At 44.8% G+C, this 20,576-nt stretch overlaps 1 protein-coding gene across 1 annotated transcript in view; it reads right to left on the reverse strand.

Moving 5' to 3' along the window:
* Positions 1-3,885: 3,885 nt before the first annotated feature.
* LOC126481722 (pancreas transcription factor 1 subunit alpha) overlaps positions 3,886-20,576 on the reverse strand; it is a 63,370-nt gene continuing 46,679 nt past the window's right edge. Inside the window, exons 3-4 of the mRNA XM_050105674.1 lie at positions 13,821-14,035; positions 3,886-3,995 (exon numbers count right to left, since the gene is read on the reverse strand). Coding sequence (XP_049961631.1) covers positions 3,886-3,995; positions 13,821-14,035 — 325 coding nt within the window. The remainder of the gene's footprint in view (positions 3,996-13,820; positions 14,036-20,576) is intronic.

Below are 20,576 nucleotides of genomic sequence, written 5' to 3' on the forward strand. Positions count from 1 at the left end.
GGCTGTGATTCCACTATTGCACACATTTCTGTATCGAAGCGATCGATAGTCTATAAATATTTACTGTACAAGCAACACACAGTTGGGAACGACGTCCAAGGCTGTCCCGATAATCACTTACTAGTCAGAGCGCCTTTTTCTAGAATTATTGAAATATTAGAGGATGTGTGAAAGTTTATTTACGACGATTAAATATTTTGATGCGTAAACAGTCACTTCGAGTGAACGTTGGGGATGCAGAACTCCATACGAGATGATTAGGAAGAAAAAGACCTAGCGTAGCCATGTTTTTCAGCCACTAGCAACAGCACAACGATCTGAGATTTGCTGTCAAGAAAATCTCTGAACTATAAGGGGTGCGTGTAAAGTGTATGTAAAGAGCTCAACCGAAGCGACTGGGCTGTGCTGTGCTGTGTCTCAAAACGACTGTACATCAGTCCCAATCAACTAGCAGGACACATTTACGTGCTGTGAACGTTCGGACCGATGACCTCGCTATTTGGTCGCCCCCCCACCCCCTTAACCCCCCTCCCCTCCTCTACATCGCCAAGTCAACCAACCAATCATGCTGTGAAATATCGATCCAAACATCCTATGTCAATGATGTGAAGCTCTTACGTTTCTAGCCGGGTGGCATTGTTAAGATACCATTATCTTCTGGCGAAGATTACATTCTTCCGTCAATGGAGCTCCTCGTCATAGTGAATGACACTGTTTTATTCATTTATTAATTGTCCAACGTTAATGAGAGATGCTTTGATAATCACAGAACGAATATATTGGACAGATTTGAAATATGCGTAGCAGTTATAACAGGCAAGGCATATATAACAAGTGAAATGATATACACTCATGCTCATAAATTAAGGATAATGCTGTTACTTGGTGGAACAACGCTCTGGTGGGCGGTTTGCGGTTTTAAATCACCTCACGGTATGACCATGCGGTGCATTTGACCTGCGGTCGTCGCACGGTGGCGCTGGCAGCAGTCCACATACGCAGAGGTGTGTTGGCGCATGTCACAGTACAGCGCAGCGAGTAAGTGTGCAGACGTTTTCAGACGTGCTAATGGTGACCGTGAGTTAAAAATGGCTCAAAGAACACATATTGATGATGTTATGACGGGTAGAATACTAGCGTGACTGGAGGCTGGTCAAACACAGCAGGTTGTAGCACGGGCCCTCCGTGTGCCACAAAGTGTGATCTCAAGATTATGGCAACGATTCCTGCAGACAGGAAACGTGTCCAGGTGCTACAGTACGGGACGTCCACAGTGTACAACACCGCAAGAAGACCGATATCTCACCATCAGTGCTCGCAAACGGCCACGGAGTACTGCAGGTAGCCTTGCTCAGGACCTTACCGCAGCCACTGGAACAGTTGTCTCCAGACACACAGTCTACAGACGACTGAACAGACATGGTCTATTGGCCCGGAGACCTGCAAGATGCATTCCACTGACCCCTGGTCACAGGAGATCCCGTAAAGCCTGGTGTCAAGAACACAGTACATGGTCATTGGAACAGTGGTCCCAGGTTATGTTCACGGACGGGTCCAGGTATAGTCTGAACAGTGATTCTCGCTGGGTTTTCATCTGACGTGAACCAGGAACCAGATACCAACCCCTTAATGTCCTTGAAAGGGACCTGTATGGAGGTCGTGATTTGATGGTGTGGGATGGGATTATGATTGGTGCACGTACACCCCTGCATGTCTTTGACAGAGGAACTGTAACAGGTCAGGTGTATCGGGACGTCATTTTGCACCAGTATGTCCGCCTTTTCAGGGGTGCAGTGGGTCCCACCTTCCTCCTGATGGGTGATAACGCACGGCCCCACTGCGCTGCCATCGTGGAGGAGTACCCTGAAACAGAAGATATCAGGCAAATGGAGTGGTCTACCTGTTGTATCGCTGCACATCTTCAAACCCCTAGGTCACTTCAGGAGCTCCGACAGGCACTGGTGCAAGAATGGGAGGCTATACCCCAGCAGCTGCTCGACCACCTGATCCAGAGTATGCCAACCCATTGTGCGGCCTGTGTACGTGTGCATGGTGATCATATCCCATATTGATGTCTGGGTACATGCGCGGGAAACAGTGGCATTTTCTAGCACATGTGTTTCGGGACGGTTTTTTCAACTTATCACCAATACCGTGGACTTAGAGATCTGTGTCGTGTGTGTTCCCTGTGTGCCCATGCCATTAACGCCAGTTTTGTGTAGCGCCACGATGTGGCGTTGTGATGGCACCACATTCTGCGGTTATCCTTAATTTATGAGCATGGGTATAGTTCTAATAAATTCGATAAAATTCTATGCTTCCGCATGAGAAATAGTTTGTACTGCTACTGTTGTATCCTAAACATGACATGCCGAATCCCCAAGTACGACTCTGAAATATCGGCTTCTTCCAATATTGTGATTGTGATTGTGCGAACGTCCCCAGCAGTACGTCACGGCATCAGACAGTACGTGTAGTTACAGTCGCATTCTGTAAGACGCTGTGCACTCATTTCGGATTTAACTTGGACAGTGGCACACATTCTAGCGATTGCGTTATCACATCACATCCTTTCACCGACCAAACCTAGTGATAAAAGTTGTGTCCACTACCGTTCTCCCCCACCCCACCCTTTTATAGAGACGAATAGATATACTGCAGTAGGTGTTTTTCTTTCAAGAAAATTGTTAAGAAGTCGTTAGTACGCAGGTATTTAACATGGTCGGAACTAGACTTTTATAATGGCTATTTGCAAGTTGCTATTCGACTTCCAAAAGATTATAAATACTCCAAGCCCTAAGGTCTTGCCTCCCCATTCTCCCCGCTCCCCGCCTCCCCCCCATACGACCCCCACTACAAATTAATCGTACGGGCGCTCTTATGAGCGATGGAAGCATAATATTAACAACTGAAGCATTTGTGGATCAAATTACAGTTCTCTGGCTTATATGTACAGTACAGTGTATTGCTAATTTTTGAAATGTAACATTTAACTATGAACGACAAAACTACTCTGGAAACCGGAAAAATTGAGCGTTTGCGTCTGTGTCATCAGTGTGGTAACTATGCTTTATCGATACTGCAACGAATTGAGCAAGTTTTTCGGGAAGAAATGGCAGTAAGTAGGATAGCGCATAAACTCATTCATTTGGTAGCCGTAACATGCAGTTTAATACGATAAATGTGCGTATCGGAGTATATCATTATGATGGTGCATGCAAGGCTACATTCTGGCTAATACTCCACGAGTCTTCCTCGGCAGTCATAACGCGACACTCCAGGAAACTATATTTTCACAATTTCGTTTACGGATATCACAGATTTTCTGTAACTGGTATTTACTGATCTGTTCCGTTATGTCGGTCGCTTCGGCAAAAGTTGACTTTGCTACTGTGTATTTCAGAAGTTTTAGTAATGTTTCAGCGTTCTTTTCACTGCTCGAGAAGCCTGTAGGGTGGTTCAAATTTCGGCCAACAGTCGTATACTACCGGAGACACACATGTAATATGGCTGGAGACGCCACACAATCACAGCGATCTTCTATTTGGAGAAGAAATATGTTTTAGTAATTTTCTTCTACAGTCTTCCGAGGAGCGATTCCGAATGGCAGCCAGTGACGAACGGTGTTGACAATCCGGTATCTTCCACACGCCTCCTGCACGACGACCACCGTGAAGAGGCCAGACTGTAATAACAACAAAAAAGTCTTGAGAGCCGACAGACAAGTACTTCACGCGGTACTCCGCGACTGTTCACTGGGGCATTTCGCTCAGCTGGAGTAGTGCTCGCCGGCCACGCTCAGCGGTCGCTGGGCGGCCCCGACAGGCGCCACACGGCGTCGACGTCCGCGTCGTGGAGGCCGTCGCCGCCGAGGCGCGCCGCGGGTCAGTGCTGCAGCGAGTCGGCACTCAGGGTCAGCGTGGTCAGCACGCCGCGCCGCGACGGGTTCACGCCCAGGTTCTCCCAGTTGATCCACGACAGCCGCGCCGTCAGGTCTGCAACGGTTACGTACGAATACTACTACACTCGTCTACAGCAGCTGCAAAAACTATAGTCGGAGTCACGAACGATGGCGGTCGATTTTAGGACTGTTGTGTGTGTGAAATCTTATGGGACTTAACTGCTAAGGTCATCAGTCCCTAAGCTTACACAATATTTAGCCTAAATTATCCTAAGGACAAACACACACACCCATGCCCGAGGGAGGACTCGAACCTCCGCCGGGACCAGCCGCACAGTCCATGACTGCAGCGCCTTAAACCGCTCGGCTAATCCCTCGCGGCTTAGGACTGTTCTGCGCACCTACGTCACGTAGGTCCCCGACAGCCAATGAGCGTTCAGTGCGTTCTGAGTTCTCTGCTGTGAATGCCGCAGCTAATGCGAGCATTAAACGTGATCGTAGCTATTTGTTTAGTGAATTTCGATTCCATTCGTTGCGAGTTGCTATCGCTGATTGTGCTGGGAAGTGATAAATTCTGCACAAGTAAGCGAAGTAGTAAAGGAGTTTTGCTATTTGGGGAGCAAAATAACTGATGATGGTCGAAGTAGAGAGGATATAAAATGTAGACTGGCAATGGCGAGGAAAGCTTTTCTGAAGAAGAGAAATTTGTTAACATCGAGTATAGATTTGTGTCAGGAGGTCGTTTCTGAAAGTATTTGTATGGAGTGTAGCCACGTATGGAAGTGAAACATGGACGATAAATAGTTTGGACAAGAAGAGAATAGAAGCTTTTGAAACGTGATGCTACAGAAGAATGCTGAAAATTAGCTGGGTAGATCACATAACTAATCAGGAGATATTGAATAGGATTGGGGAGAAGAGGAGTTTGTGGCACAACTTGACAAGAAGAAGGGACCGGTTGGTAGGACATGTTCTGAGGCATCAGAGGATCATAAATTTAGCATTGGAGGGCAGCGTGGAGGGTAAAAATCGTAGAGGGAGACCAAGAGATGAATATACTAAGCAGATTCAGAAAGATGTAAGTTGCAGTAAGTACTGGGAGATGAAGAAGCTTGCACAGGATAGAGTAGCATGGAGAGCTGCATCAAACCAGTCTCAGGACTGAAGACCACAACAACAAGAACAAGTAAGCGAGGGACCTAATTTGCGGGTGTACGCTTTCTTCATGCGGAAAGCTCGCGCATGCGCGAACGCAACTGTCGCTTGGAATCGTCAACAATGCAATCCCAAAGGCCGTGCTCCAACATGCGCGAACCGCCATCGTTCGTGGATCGGGCTATAACAAGAGCGGAAAGCTACCTGTGGCGATTCGGGTGAGGGGTATTTAATTTCATTGCACTGTGTGGAAAGTTTTTTTGTTATTAATGAGTTACATAATTAATTGTTTGTTTGTTTATCTGCAGTCCAGAAACGCACAAAAATCCCATCGCCACAGTGCTGTTAGCACGCCTATAGGGGAAGTAAAACAAGCTGGTGCAGCCTATGGACACCCACAGAGACTCTGAAATTGCAATTTTTATAGTAAGTGAGTTGATCTGCTCGAGACGTATCATACAACAAGAACTAAATTTTAAAGGTGACGAGCCGGCCGAAGTGGCCGTGCGGTTAAAGGCGCTGCAGTCTGGAACCGCAAGACCGCTACGGTCGCAGGTTCGAATCCTGCCTCGGGCATGGATGTTTGTGATGTCCTTAGGTTAGTTAGGTTTAACTAGTTCTAAGTTCTAGGGGACTAATGACCTCAGCAGTTGAGTCCCATAGTGCTCAGAGCCATTTGAACCATTTAAAGGTGACACATAACAGCTTATTATGCGTGGGTTGGATGAAAAGTAGTAGCAACCTGTAATTCTTATATCGATTAGGAGTAGGTTTATTTTAAGCAACTGTGTATCTGCAATTTATGAAGTGTGCATTCTGTGTTGTTTGAACTCCTTGATGTAAGGCAAGAAAATTACAATTTTGTAATGTATATATGAAAAAAGCAAAAGAATATGTGGAAATTTTAAATTAATATAATATGAATATGTTTATGAAAGAAGTATGTTTGTTAAAAGGTAGTTCATGCTTAGGGCACTTGTATTTGTAACATGTAAACGCTGTAGGGAAGTCCCCCCGGAACGAAAGTGGCATGGCGCGATGTAGAAGGTGGGTTTGGCGGTCGAACTGAGCAGCTCCTTTGTGTGAACGACACGCAGCGTGTGGCTAGCCTTAGAACGGTACACCTCGATGGAAGCAATTGGAAGCTGCATTAGAAGGGATTTGTTTCGGATGTGGATCTGGCTATTATTTGGTATTCACGGAATAATGGAATGGCTCTAATATGTTGAAAATCCGACGCCAAGAAGAGATTTTATATTGATTTTATAGAGGATACGCACGTCAAAAACCGTGAATAGAGTTAGCCGCCATTTCGCCTGCCACTAATCTTCGCCACTGCTTCACAGACTTCATACATTCAGTTACGTGATGCATATTGGTGTGGACCAGTTAATTTGTGTGTTGTTCCAATAATAATCACATAAAACGCCGATTCGTGTTCGAAACCGTAACTTCAATCCCTATCACGATCCTGCTTATGATCCTCACCCAAGTGCTACTAAAACCGAGCATCCTGATTTAAATGAACAATTCTGGCACTCATGTGTTTAAAAGGGATTTTTTTTGTCGAAAGTAAAAGGAGTAGCAAAAGTTAAAGTAAGAGTAAAATTTGGATGCTTTGTCCATGGACTACTCCAAGTGAAACTGTTGAGGTAGGAAGTTTAAGTACAAAATTTAAAGATCAGTCAATAGGAAAGTGGAAACCTTAATTATTTGAAAGCTAAAACCATAAAAGTGAAATTGGATAGGCTTTTACCAAAGTATCCTTAGTTTATTATAAAATATAGGTTTATAGGATTACAGTGCAAGATTGAGTAAATATTATTGCCAAGGATATCTGCTTCACAGGTGATTACAGTACAAGTACATATAAATCTTTAATGAAACGATTTGCAGCAGTTCCATTAGAAGTGAAGTTATGCACATTTTCAAAGACAGGGTATTTTTGGTACCAATCATAAATGGTTCCTTTAGAAGTTAATTAGGCCCAGTATTGCATTTTATTACCTTGCAAAGTGATTTAAATGAATGATTAGCTTTAAGAGATAGTTTTTAATTTTGCAATAATCAAAGAACCTTGGCTAGTGAATCTATACCAGTTTATGGGTCCACATCACATTGTCGTCCTATTAAGAAAAAAATGAACTATTACTGTTACTTAGGAAAACTGCTACAAGCAGAGGAGCTTAAACAGTGTATTTAAGATGTTATTCATCTTTATTTGTGTTATTCATGTCAGTCAAGATAGAAGCGCCTCATGTCAAATTTAGTTCTGCACTTCATACAGTGATGTTTCAGTATTTTGAATAAGTAATACTATTGATTGTGGCCGTCATTAGTATGAGCTCGGTGCAATTTTGCTCCCCATAATTTACTGGTGTGTGTGTTATTGGTAACTGCTGCTACACACAGTACAGAGTGCACTGTGTCAATTTGTATCCTGTTTGCTGTGCAAAGGGAAATCTCAACAAAAGTAACTTTAATAAGTAATACCCAATTTTCTCAAATATTTATTTCCAAATTGATGTGCCTAATTAGGCTGGCGACCGTTTATTTTTTTTTCATTCACTTCTAATTTTACCACTTCTGTTAACTCCGCCGCGCGGTATTAGCCGAGCGGTCTAAGGCGCTGCAGTCATGGACTGTGCGGCTGGTTCCGGCGGAGATTCGAGTCCACCCTCGGGCATGAGTGTGTGTGTTTGTCCTTAGGGTAATTTAGGTTAAGTAGTGTGTAAGCTTAGGGACTGATGACCTTAGCAGTTATGTCCTATAAGATTTAACACACATTTGAATATTTTTTTGTTAACTCCCAAGGTTAAGGCCGGTTTGGTTTTACTGTTTGCGAAGTTATAGTCCGATACCCTTTTCCATTAGACACACGCACGGTCGAACTTTGAAATCCTCTCAGAGGGTAACGGTAGCGTGTTTCACGGCACGTTAGTGTTATACGTAGCTTTTCCCATGACAGAACTAAAGGTTCAGTAATTACGGAATAGAGTTATAAACACTGCCGTAGCTTGAAGGATGTGCGTCAAAAGGCAGTGGCGCTGTCTGTAGCTGTGTTTGAGTCAGCTGCAGCGTGCGGGAGGCCAGTTCAAGCGCCGTAACAGCACGTTTAAGGAAACACGAACAACGTGCGTGGATCAAGACTGAGGTGGCACGAGGTCGGAGTGCATGACATTGTTTTCAGGGAGTGTGTGAGGTGCGTGTGTGGGACGCAGCGTTGCCATATCCTATAGTGGCGAACTCCGTGGCAGAGCTCCTGTGTGCGCAGGGGGTGGAGATACTGTAACATCCATTGTATTCACCCGATAGAGCCCGTGCGATTACGACCTGTCAGCCAAAATGAAGGACCTCTTCATGGCATGCACTACGACACAAGAGAAGACGACATTCGCGCCATAGGGCGGTTCTTGCGAAACATCGACAGAGACGGGGGAAGGATATCGAGATGCGGGGCAATTATATTGAGGGCATGTGGTACGGCGAACGCCTGTCAATAAAGTCTGATATGAATTATAACAGTGTTGCCACTACTTTTTATCCAACCTATGTATACCACAGAACTGAATAATTGTTGTAGGTCGATTGGTAATTAAAAGATTAGCATGATTTCACGATTATCTTCAAAGTGCATCTCTTTGTACACTATCTGATCAAGAGTATCAGGACACCTGCTACCGGACCTTAGTATGCGGTGTAAATGACGGCTTGAACTCTGCTGGGGATAAAATTCCTTTACTTCACGTCAAAGATCGCAAATTGTTTCATCATCAGACCACAGTCTATAATGCCCATCTTCAGATCTGTTTTATAAAAACTTGTCCTAATATGTTCAAATGTGTGTGAAATCTTATGGGACTTAACTGCTAAGGTCGTCAGTGCCTAAGCTTACACACAACTTAACCTAAATTATCCTAAGGACAAACACACACACCCATGCCCGAGGGAGGACTCGAACCTCCGCCGGGACCAGCTGGACGGTCATGTCCTAATATGCTGGAACCATAGTGGTATCGTCAAATGCTAAACACTAAATTAGCGCCAGCGTGGTCAAATGTATATACTAAATATCAGTGTTTCGGCAACGTGTTTTAAAATGTGCACTTATTGTATTTCATTGTACCTTTTATTATTACTGTTTTTAACTACCAATGCAAGAAGTGACCCATCGTATATCTAAAAAATCCAATTTATTTTTCACCTTTAAGTTTTAAATCCGATCTAAATATCTCCTCTATCTGTTTCTTGTTTTTTTCCCCCTAATTTAATTTTTATTGTGAACTGGCTGAAGAGCTCGTTGCCTGTACTAGGACTGTTGATATTTTTCAAAATACCTAGAAACGGATATATTGATTTAAAAAAATATGCAATTATGCGCCTCCGATATATCGAGAATAGCATCGGTGACATCGGCATCGACAGCAAAGATATCGACGTGACTGCCTATAAAATATCGGATGCACATTGTAAGCATACTGCCGGTTTTAAAGCTATATATTTAAGTACTGTTTTATTATTAGATATTCTGTACATCAACAAGTTAGCACCCTGCCTTTTCCTTCTAGAACAAGAATTGAAAGGAAAACGATGCACTTTCATAACCACTGTGCCAGCAATGGTAACTGCATGTAAGTGGCACAATAAAAGGTGTCCCATGGGTCCGTCGTTCGGTTTCGTCACATATCGGATTTGCCTGGAACACTTCATGACGACTTGCCTGATTTTTTCGTTTCTGCCAATGCCAGCGACCTCGCGGTTGTAGTGTCAAAACTGTGTGGTATTGCTAAACGTTGCAGTTTCATGTTGGTAGCGCCGAGAGCCGACTACGTCAGCATTTCCCCTCGCACGTTTCCGCCAAACACCAACGCTGTCATTTAGATTTTTGTTCATCATTTTCAGCAACTGTTTTCGAAGAACGCCGATGAGAAAAAGAAAGTAGTAGAGTGCTATTCTTCATATTGGAAAATCTTGTTATTCCATTCACACCCCTGCATCCCTCCCTCCCCCTCCCCCCCCCCCCCCTCCCAGTGCAATTGGACTTCTTTTGTGCCCACGTACACTTACTTGACGCAGTCAGAGAGAAAGATTGGACGTGATGAAATCTCGAAAAGTGGTAAGACTCCTTCACACTGTGAAAGTATAATTGGGCCTAATTGTGCAATAAGGATCCAACCACAATATTCTGGATTTTTGGATTTATGTTGGAAAATGTGCCTGAAGGTGTGTACCATGTTATGCAAAACAGAACCAATTCCTTTCTGTAATGTGCTGCCATCTAGAGAGTGCAGAACTGCCAGCACTAGAATCGAAGGTGCAGTGATTTGCAATACGGAACAACGTCATGTCTACAGGTCCATAGCATGCAAGAACATGACTTTAAAAGAACTGCACAACTCGAAAAGAGTAATGTTAATAGTAAAGAACACATACATCAGAACAAAGTAACCTTGCTGCAACTTCGTCAGATTAGAATCTTAAAGAGCAAACCCTTCTCTGTATTTATGAATACAGAATTAGATGAGAATTTTGTTGAAGTTGATGTCAAGAAAAGAAGAGCTGGCAGCCCAAAGTCTGCAGTAAACTTCTCCTCGCTCCTGTTACCTTTGTGGCCTATTGGAAAGCCTGTATCACAGCCAAAATTGGACGACATCGCATCCATTATACATCTCATTCCGAGTGATGCTGCCACGTTTAACAGTAATCTTTCAATAGATTGTGGTATTGTGGATGATGCTTATGGGATTTATGGGGAGCTGGACTTCACCTTGGAATAACATGGAATTCGTTGTACAAACTGTATTATTTTTCTTGCCATTGCATTGTATTATGTTCATATTGTTTGGTAAGCAATTAATGATGATTTTTGGTTTGTGGGGCGCTCAACTGCGCGGATATCAACGCCCGTACAAGTTCCCAATCGTTGCTCAGTCCAATGTCGCCACTTTTATGAATGATGATGAAATGATGAGGACAACACAAAAAACCTAGTCATCTCAAGGCGGGTGAAAATCCCTGACCCATCCGGGAATCGAACCCGGGACCCAGTGCGCGGGAAGCTAGAACGCGACAGCGAGACCACGAACTGCGGACGTAAATAATTGAAATTGAATATATTAATACATGCTGACATCACTATTGACAGGTTTTTCACGCTCTTGAAGTACACTGTCCAGTCCCTCAAAATACAACACAAAAGATCCAAATGCCATTTTAACCTATTGAAGTAAGCAATAAGGAACCAACTCCCGTTTGGGCCCTTTCCGCCTACGGAAATCTATATTTTATACCTTTCTTTATTTTAAATGTTGGTGTCTAACATGTACACTTTAATAACATTCTCACATTGTCTACATTGTACGTGTTGAATTTTATTTTCAATGTCTCGCAAAACATGATGTAGCTCAAAACTACTAGGGTTGGAACTTAAATAGTAGCAAGTATTTATTTACAGTTCGTACAAAATAGATACGTGTTTCACAGTTTTACTGACCTTCAAAGTCGTCACCAGCATTGTGTATAGCCCGTTGCCAGCGATGTGGAAGTCGTAGGATACTCTTAGCAGTGCCAGTTGTGTTGACAGTTCGAGCGGCGTAGTGTATTGCCCGGCGAATTTGTAGCAGCTATGAAGCGAATGCCGTGAATTGTTTCCTTCAGTTTAGAAACCGAGTTGAACTCGGTACGGGCTTTTGTTCAAGTTTCGAGAACATACCTTCACCGAGGAGTCAAGCAGTATATTGCTCCAGGCATAGCGACAATCTTTCTTCCCACGAACAATACGAGACTGGAATAGAAGGGAGAACCGATAGAGGTAGTCAAGGTATCCTCCGCCACACACCGTCAGGTGGCTTGCGGAGTATGGATGTAGATGTAGATGAACTCACGAGGGCTTAAGTCAGGGGAGTGCAGTAGGTGGTATAGCACTTAGCAGCCCCATCAGTGAACCAAATCAGTAACAGCTTGCCCTGTATGTGCTCGAGCATTATCCTGCAAATTGATGGTTAGATCCTGCAGAAAGTGTCATCACTTCTGTCTCCATGCTATTCATTTTTGGAAGAAATCCTATGACCAGCTTAGAGACAGAAGTGATGACACTTTTTGTAGAACCGGACCATCATTTTGCAGGACAATGCTCAAGCACGTACAGTGCAAGCTGTTACTTATTTGTATGACTGATGAAGCTGCTAAGTGCTACACCACCTACTGCACTCCCCTGATTCAAGCCCTCATAAGTTCAATTCAGTTTCTAAACTGAAGGAAACACTTCACGACATTCGCTTCCGAACTGCTACAAATGCGTCGGGCAATAGACAGCACCGCTCGAACTGTCGACACAACTGGCACTGCTAAGAGTATCCTACGACTTCCACATCGCTGGCAACGGGTTATACACAATGCTGGTGACTCCTCTGAAGGTGAGTAAAACTTTTAAACACGTATCTGTTTTGTACGAGCTGTAAATAAATAGTTGTCACTATTAAAGTTCCAACCCTCGTATAAATTTGGAGTTGGTTCCATATTGGATAACTGGGCCCAATTAGTTGTACTGCAATTTTAAAAGAACAGCTACAAATATTTACCAAAATTTTGAAAAAAAATATAAAATGAAAATATCGACACTCGATATTTTCATTTTTACATCTTTCTTTCTTTCTTTCGCTTTCGGCATAGTCCCGCAGCTATCCCAGGGTCGGCGTGGTTAGAACGGATTTGGCAGTGTTAGTGTGTAGGGGGGGCCGGATGCCCTTCCTGCCGCCTCCCTGTACCCCCAGGGATGGAATCAGTGTACCCCATCTGTCTGCGTCTAGTGTAAATCGTAAAATAGTGCGAACGTGTTTCAAATGCCTGCGACGCGTGTAACTTAGGCGGAACGTGGGGACCAGCCCGGTATTCACCTATCTGGATGTGGAAAACCGCCTAAAAACCACATCCAGGCTGGCCGGCACACCGACCCACGTCGTCAATCCGCCGGGCGGATTCGATCCGGGGCCGGCGCGCCTACCCTAGTGCAGGAAGCAGTGCGTTGATTTGATTTTAACAGGAGAGCTAAAATAGCTTAGGTCTAACCCGGCACTGCCCGCACGGAAACTAGGTTTATTGTGCGGTATCGCTCCCTGTATATCTAGTAAAGCCAACCAGTGCCCTTAAATAGTGCAAGGAGTCCCTCTACCAGTTATTTGTTAGACACAATTTCTTCAGATCTAGTTGTCCCGAAGATTGGTTCAAATGGTTCAAATGGCTCTGAGCACTATGGGACTCAACTGCTGAGGTCATTAGTCCCCTAGAACTTAGAACTAGTTAAACCTAACTAACCTAAGGACATCACACACATCCATGCCCGAGGCAGGTTTCGAACCTGCGACCGTAGCGGTCTCGCGGTTCCAGACTGCAGCGCCAGAACCGCGCGGCCACTTCGGCCGGCTGTCCCGAAGATTCTGTATCTTTTACTCTCCAATGCCATGCATTCAAAGATTAGGTGTGATGCAGTTTCTTCACCCTCATCACGGATCCTACATTTAGGGGCCTCGGAGCGCGTTAGTACTCTCGGCTACCCTGGCGGGTATTTTCATTTTTACATCGATATATCGGAATAAACAGTCGATACACGTCGATGTTATTGGAAAAAGTATTCGCCAACAGCCCTAATCTGTATCACTGACAGGTCCCCCGCCCACATGGTGCGCGGGGGGGGGGGGGTATAAAATGACAAGAATAACAATAGATAAGTAAACACGAGGGAGCGCCAGCGCCGCCGCCGACTGACCGCTGGTGTTCCACTCTGCGCGCTCGGCCGCCTTCACCTCGCCGCGCAGGCAGCGCTCCACGTAGGTGAGCGGGTCGCAGTCGGCCGCCAGCACCTCCCGCAGCAGCGCGATGTACGCGATGGCCAGCCGCAGCGTGTCGATCTTGCTGAGGCGCTTCTCGTACGGGAACGTGGGCACGTGCACGCGCAGTTCGTCGAACGCCGAGTTGATGCTGCTGAAACCACAACAGGGACCGAGCACAGGTTGATGGCGTGCGTCCCTCCGGCGCCAGCCACTTACACTCTACCGTTATCGTTAGCTTCCTAGCGTCTAGCGGGCGAGAGCGACTCTACGGTGCACCTGAAACTGTACAAAGCCGAGCTGATCCATCGTAGCTTAACCGCTCTCCACTGGAGCCTATCCCTCGACAGCATACCTCGTGTGACTAACCTGATTGAGGTCATGCGGCAGTGGTTGCTAGGTGACCTCGGAGGCCAGGAACGCAATTTATACACTACTGGCCATTAGAATTGCTGCACCAAGAAGAAATGCAGATGACAAGCGGGTCTTCATTGGACAAATGTATTATACTGGAACTGACATACGATTACATTTTCACGCAATTTGGGTGCATAGATCCTGAGAAATCAGTACCCAGAACAACCACCTCTGGTATTGAGTCAAACAGAGCTTGGATGCCGTGTACAGGTACAGATGCCTATGCAGCTTCAACACGATACCACAGTTCATCCAGAGTAGTGACTGGCGTATTGTGGCGAGCCAGTTGCTCGGCCGCCATTGACCAGACGTTTTCAGTTGGTGAGAGATCTGGAGAATGTGCTGGCCAGGGCAGCAATCGAACATTATCTGTATCCAGAAAGGCCCGTACAGGACCTGCAACATGCGGTCGTGCATTATCCTGCTGAAATGTAGGGTTTCACAGGGATCGAATGAAGGGTAGAGCCACGGGTCGAAACACATCTGAAATGTAACGTCCACTGTTCAAAGTGCCGTCAATCCGAACAACAGGTGACCGAGACGTGTAACCAGTGGCACCCCATACGATCACGCCGGGCGATACGCCAGTATGGCGATGACGAATACACGCTTCCAATGAGCGTTCACCGCGATGTCGCCAAACACGAATGCTGTAAACAGAACCTGGACTCATCCGAAAAATGACGTTTTGCCATTCGTGCACCCAGGTTCGCCGTTAAGTACACCATCGCAGGCGCTCCCGTCTGTGATGCAGCGTCAAGGGTAACCGCAGCCATGGTCTCCGAGCTGATAGTCCGTGCTGCTGCAAACGTCGTCGAACTGTCCGTGCAGATGGTTGTTTTCTTGCAAACGTCCCCATCTGTTGAATCAGGGATCGAGACGTGGCTGCACGATCCGTTACAGCCATGCGGATAAGATGCCTATCATCTCGACTGCTAGTGATATGAGGCGGTTGGGATCCAGCACGGCGTTCCGTATTAATCTCCTGAACCCACCGATTCCATATTCTGCTAACAATCATTGGATCTCGACCGACGCGAGCAGCAATGTCGCGATACGATAAACCGCAATCGCGATAGGCTACAATCCGACGTTTATCAATGTCGGAAACGTGATTGTACGCATTTCTCCTCCTTACACGAGGCATCAAAATGGTTCAAATGGCTCTGAGCACTGTGGGACTTAACACCTGTGGTCATCAGTCCCCTAGAACTTAGAACTACTTAAACCTAACTAACCTAAGGACATCACACACATCCATGCCCGAGGGAGGATTCGAACCTGCGACCGTAGCAGCCTCGCGGTTCCGGACTGAGCGCCTAGAACCGCTAGACCACCGCGGCCGGCACACGAGGCATCACAACAACGTTTCACCAGGCAACGCCGGACAACTGCTGTTTGTGTATGAGAAATCGATTGGAAACTTTCCTCATGTCAGCAAGTTGTAGGTGTCGCCGACCGTGCCAACCTTGTCTGAATGCCCTGAAAGCTAATCATTTGCATATCACAGCATCTTCTTCCTGTCGGTTAAATTTCGCCTCTGCAGGACGCCATCCTCGTGGTGTAGCAATTTTAATGGCCAGTAGTGTATCCGTGAAGTCTTTTGCTGCTGCGTACTTGTATCAAGGTAGACACGAAACCCACTGACAAAATTCCGCCTGTTGTTTAGCGATATTGTCTGAGTATTTTAGAACAATGTAAGGCGTCCGTGGTGTCTCGTTGCACAGTACTAATGTAATTAAGATCTGTTCGTTGGCACAATTGCCTTCGTTTCTGTGAAACTAACTACACAGCAGTGAGAAAGCAACGTCAAAACGTGCAACACAAAACACACAGAGCCATACAACAGCGACCCTCACATGCTAAAGAAATGTGACGTGCCTGCCGTCTCTTCCATTGCATTCACTGGACCCGTACACGAAGTACGTATAAGCCAATTCTTCATCAGTAAATCTTCTCGTACTGCTTGCGTATCACTGTTGACGTACAACTAACGCTGCTGGAAAAACAAAACCGAAACTGAACCGAAGAGTACCGAATGCAAGCTCGAAGGAATAGAATGAAGGGAGGCGAGACGGGGGGGGGGGGGGGGGGGGTAGCGCTGTCAACAACAGGCCCCAGAGTCAATGAAACAAGTCTGTTTTCAAACGAAACACGTAGGATATAGAGGGTTACAATTATTGATCTATATGAAATAAAGTCGTCATAGCTTCTGAACGGTTTGCGTTAGGACGTTCACACTGCACGGTTGGCCGCGGGGCATGATGGGAATTGCACGGTTTGGTTTTGCGACGAAGCCCACTTTCATTTGGATGCGTTCGTCAATAAGCAAAACCGAGCGAGGTGGCGCAGTGGCTAGCACACTGGACTCTCGTTCGGGAGGACGACGGTTCAATCCCGTGTCCGGCCATCCTGATTTAGGTTTTCCGTGATTTCCCTGAATCGCTCCAGGCAAATGCCGGGATGGTTCCTTTCAAAGGGTACGGCCGTATTCCTTCCCCGTCCTTCCCTAATCCAATGAGACCGATGACCACGCTGTCTGGTCTTCCCCCTCAAAACAACCCAATAAGCAAAATGGCTCATTTGCGGGACCTAGAATCCGCATTTGAATTTCGAGATCTCTCTTCACCCTCAACGGATGACTGTGTGATGTGCAATATCCAGTCACGGAATAAACTGTACGATATTCCTTGATGGCACGGTGGCTACCGAACGGTAAGTGAAGGTTTTGGAAGATGATTTCATCCCCGTTATCCAAACTGACCCTGATTTCGACAAGATGATGTTCATGCAAGACGGAGCTCGACCCCATCGAAGCGAGAGAGTGTCTGATGTCCTGGAGGACAGCATTCTGTCTCGGGTGTACCCAGAGGCCATTGGCATGTGCTTCAATTGGCCGCCATAGTCTCCGGGTCTGAACGCGTACGACCCCTTTTTGTGGAGCTATATTAAAGACAAGGTGTACAGCGATAGCCCCAAAACCATTGCTGAGCTGAAAACAGCCATTCAGGGGGTCATCGACAGCATCGATCTTCCGGCACTTCAGCGGGTCACGCAGAATTTCGCTATTCGTCTGATCCACATCAATGATGGCAGGCATATCGAACATGTCATAACCTGGGTCTAAATATCGGTAGTGACGTCTACATGTTGAATAAGGCGTATGCATGCCGTAGTTTGTAACTAATTTACGTTTTCTTTCATATAGTTCAATAACTGCCTCTCTGTACCATCGACATTTACAGTGTTGTGCACATATTTTGAGTGCAATACACGTGCAAAGATATATGGGGGAAAGCAATTAAACGAAACGCAGTTACTTCGTGGCGTGCCCTTGGTGACTACGCTTCGCTTGTTCCACAATACTCAGAAAATATCCCTGACAAACTTACGAAATTTTCTCAGTGGGGTTCGTGTTCGCCTTCAGTATACAAATGACGCTATAAAGACCTCAGTGATTCAACGTTACAACCACTGCAAAAGCAGCTACTTGCGTTCTGCAGACGAAGCTGAGCAATACACAGAGCGTAACGGATATAAGTGCAGACATTTCTATTGGTGATCGGTATTTACGCCAGTATTTACATCAGTGTTTACGTCATTTGCACACTAATCATTATAGCTACTACGAGTCGCGTGTTTTTAGGTTGGTTACTACCTCCGAGTATGTGTGCCAAGAGCAAGTCATTAATGCTTATTTTTCCCTGGAAACGGTTCGCTGTTGGACTGTGGTCGCACGGAAACAAAACGGTTAGTCTATACTGACAGGTATAGTCCACTTACAAATGGAGCAGTTACGACCATGCAGAAAACATCAGGACATAAGGTTTGTGACGTGCTTATGGGATTACTGCCCGAAGCAGAGAAAAAAACAACCGACACAGTGATGTGTGTACGTATCAAGGCGCTACGTATAAAAATAGCTGCACTTGTACCCGTTACACACTGTATGTCAAACAGGCACACCAAGGTGTGAACAACAACAGCTTGGCATGGATAACGAACTGAAAAGGAACGCTTTTGTTTTGAGAAAAATATATCATTTTTCTAGTATTTAGTCTGACGACAGTCACTAATCTTACAATGAACCAGTTTCAAGCTGTGGCCCACATCCATTATATTGCTTCTTTTATCTCGCCAGGTGACAGTCACTGGTTTTGTACTAGTAGTACCAGGTCGTCCACACACCACTCTAGAACACACTGACCACTCAGCTACGGACGTGGACGCATAAACAAAGAGAAGTCTAAAATTCTGTATGAATCTTCATCTTTCATTACGACTGTCAGATAAAAGATTTATTTTCATATTTACAGAATAATGTAGAATAATTAGGAGACAACACAACGAAAAGACAAAAAAAATCGTGAAACTGCACTGTAATACTATCCATTAAAAAGTCACGTTCATAGATCAGATCATCCTAGCCAGAAGGCTGGCGAGCAAAGCCTTCTGTCGTTTCTATGGTGTGAAATATACTACACTTCTAAGAAATACTTTCCGAAAACACTTTCTAACACATTTACAAATGAATAATAACAGATTTTTCTTTTTCTTGCAACTGCCACTGCGCATTTTACATCCACTTTATTTCTGTACTGTCAGTTTTTGTGGCTGCTCAAATGTAAAAAGTCATCTACTACTTTCAGTGCCTCATTTCTTGTTCTAATTCCCTCGGCAATCAGCTCAACTACACTCAGCTACCCATTTGCTACTTTTTTATGTTCATCTTGTAACCTTCTTTCAAGAGAGTGTCCATTCCGTTTAACTGGCCTCCCGTATCCTTTCCTGTCTGTGTCAGAAGTACAATGTCAAATCTAGAGATTCCTGTGTCTTCGCTCTGAACTACGTATAATTTTCTTTCCAAATTTCTCTTTAGTTTATACTGATTGCTCTGCTTACCGATTGAGTAACTTGGGGGATAAGTTACAATCCCCTTCATATCCCTTTCATATCCTTCGACTCTTATGACTGGAGTCTGGTTTCAGGACAGGTTGTAGACAGTCTTTCACTGCCTGTACCTCATCCCCTATAACTCCAGAATTCCGAAGGGCGTATTACAGTCAATATTGTCAAACATTTTTTCTAAATATACTAATGCTATAAACCTACGTTTGTCTTTCATCAGTCTATTTTCTATAGTTAGTCGTGGGGTCAATATTGTCTAGCGCGTGCCACGTTCTTCTGGAACCCAAGCTGATATTTCCCCTCGTCTGTTTCTATCAGTCGTACCATTCTTCTGTAGATAATTTTTCTTGGTAGTTGTCAAACGTGACTAATTGAACTGGTGGTTTGATAATACTGACACCTGTCAATAGTGCCATCTTTGGTTTTGGGATTATTACATTCGTCTGAGGGTATTTCGCCTTTCACTTATATCCCGAATAGCACCTCGAATAGTTTTTCCGATGTTGTCTCGAAGTACTAAAGGCTTGTGTCGACTAGCAAGTAACTTCTGCATGTACTGTCTGAGATGTTTACACTAGAACAAAAATTTGAGGAGGTTTACTTCAGGAAGTCGCTTGGGCAAGTTAATTTCGGGAACTAGCAGAGGTGTTTCCACTGGAGTTGTGTCATGAGATAGGGAAGTCAAAGTTTACAGTTTCATGGTTAAAAATAGAGCAGCCGCAACCGTCGTTGTAACAGTCGGTTGGAAAACTGGATGCGGAGGCGTAGACATTGAAGTTGTTAAGAAACAGTACTGAATGGACTAAAATCGAAGGATTCCGCTCAGATTAAAAAATTCTTGAGATTTTGTATGCAAATTTGGAACATCTCTTGTCTGCCGTAGAATCAAATGTTCGAAAACAGGGTACAAAAATGCGGCAAGCTATACCAGCAAGAGATGTCATACAATGGCTCTTCAAACTGGGAAACAATGTTTATTACTTTCATTCCAAATATGATGCATTTATCTTCACGCTAACATTAAAAAAATCAGTTGAAATTTAAAGATCTCTGTACTGCCATTCTACTTCCTCTTCAGGCGAAACAAAGTAATCGGCAAATTCATGTTGCACTTTCTTGGTTGACGAACGTCAATTATATATGTTTATGGGTTCTAGTGGTACATTTCTTTAGGCTCGTCAGTCTTTGCGTAACTGAAATTATTGTACAAGCACTGAACACACAAAACTTGTGCAACTTTCAGGAACTGGCAAGCTCGAGAAGTACTTGCAGCAAGATGAATGAAACTGATTCAACCAAATTGCGGAAGTTACTTCCAGAAGTTGATAAAACTTGGGGAAGTCAACTTTCTGTGGGAGTTTTCGACGTCA

This window comes from Schistocerca serialis, chromosome 5, assembly GCF_023864345.2.
Source record: "Schistocerca serialis cubense isolate TAMUIC-IGC-003099 chromosome 5, iqSchSeri2.2, whole genome shotgun sequence".
NCBI lineage: Eukaryota > Metazoa > Arthropoda > Insecta > Orthoptera > Acrididae > Schistocerca > Schistocerca serialis.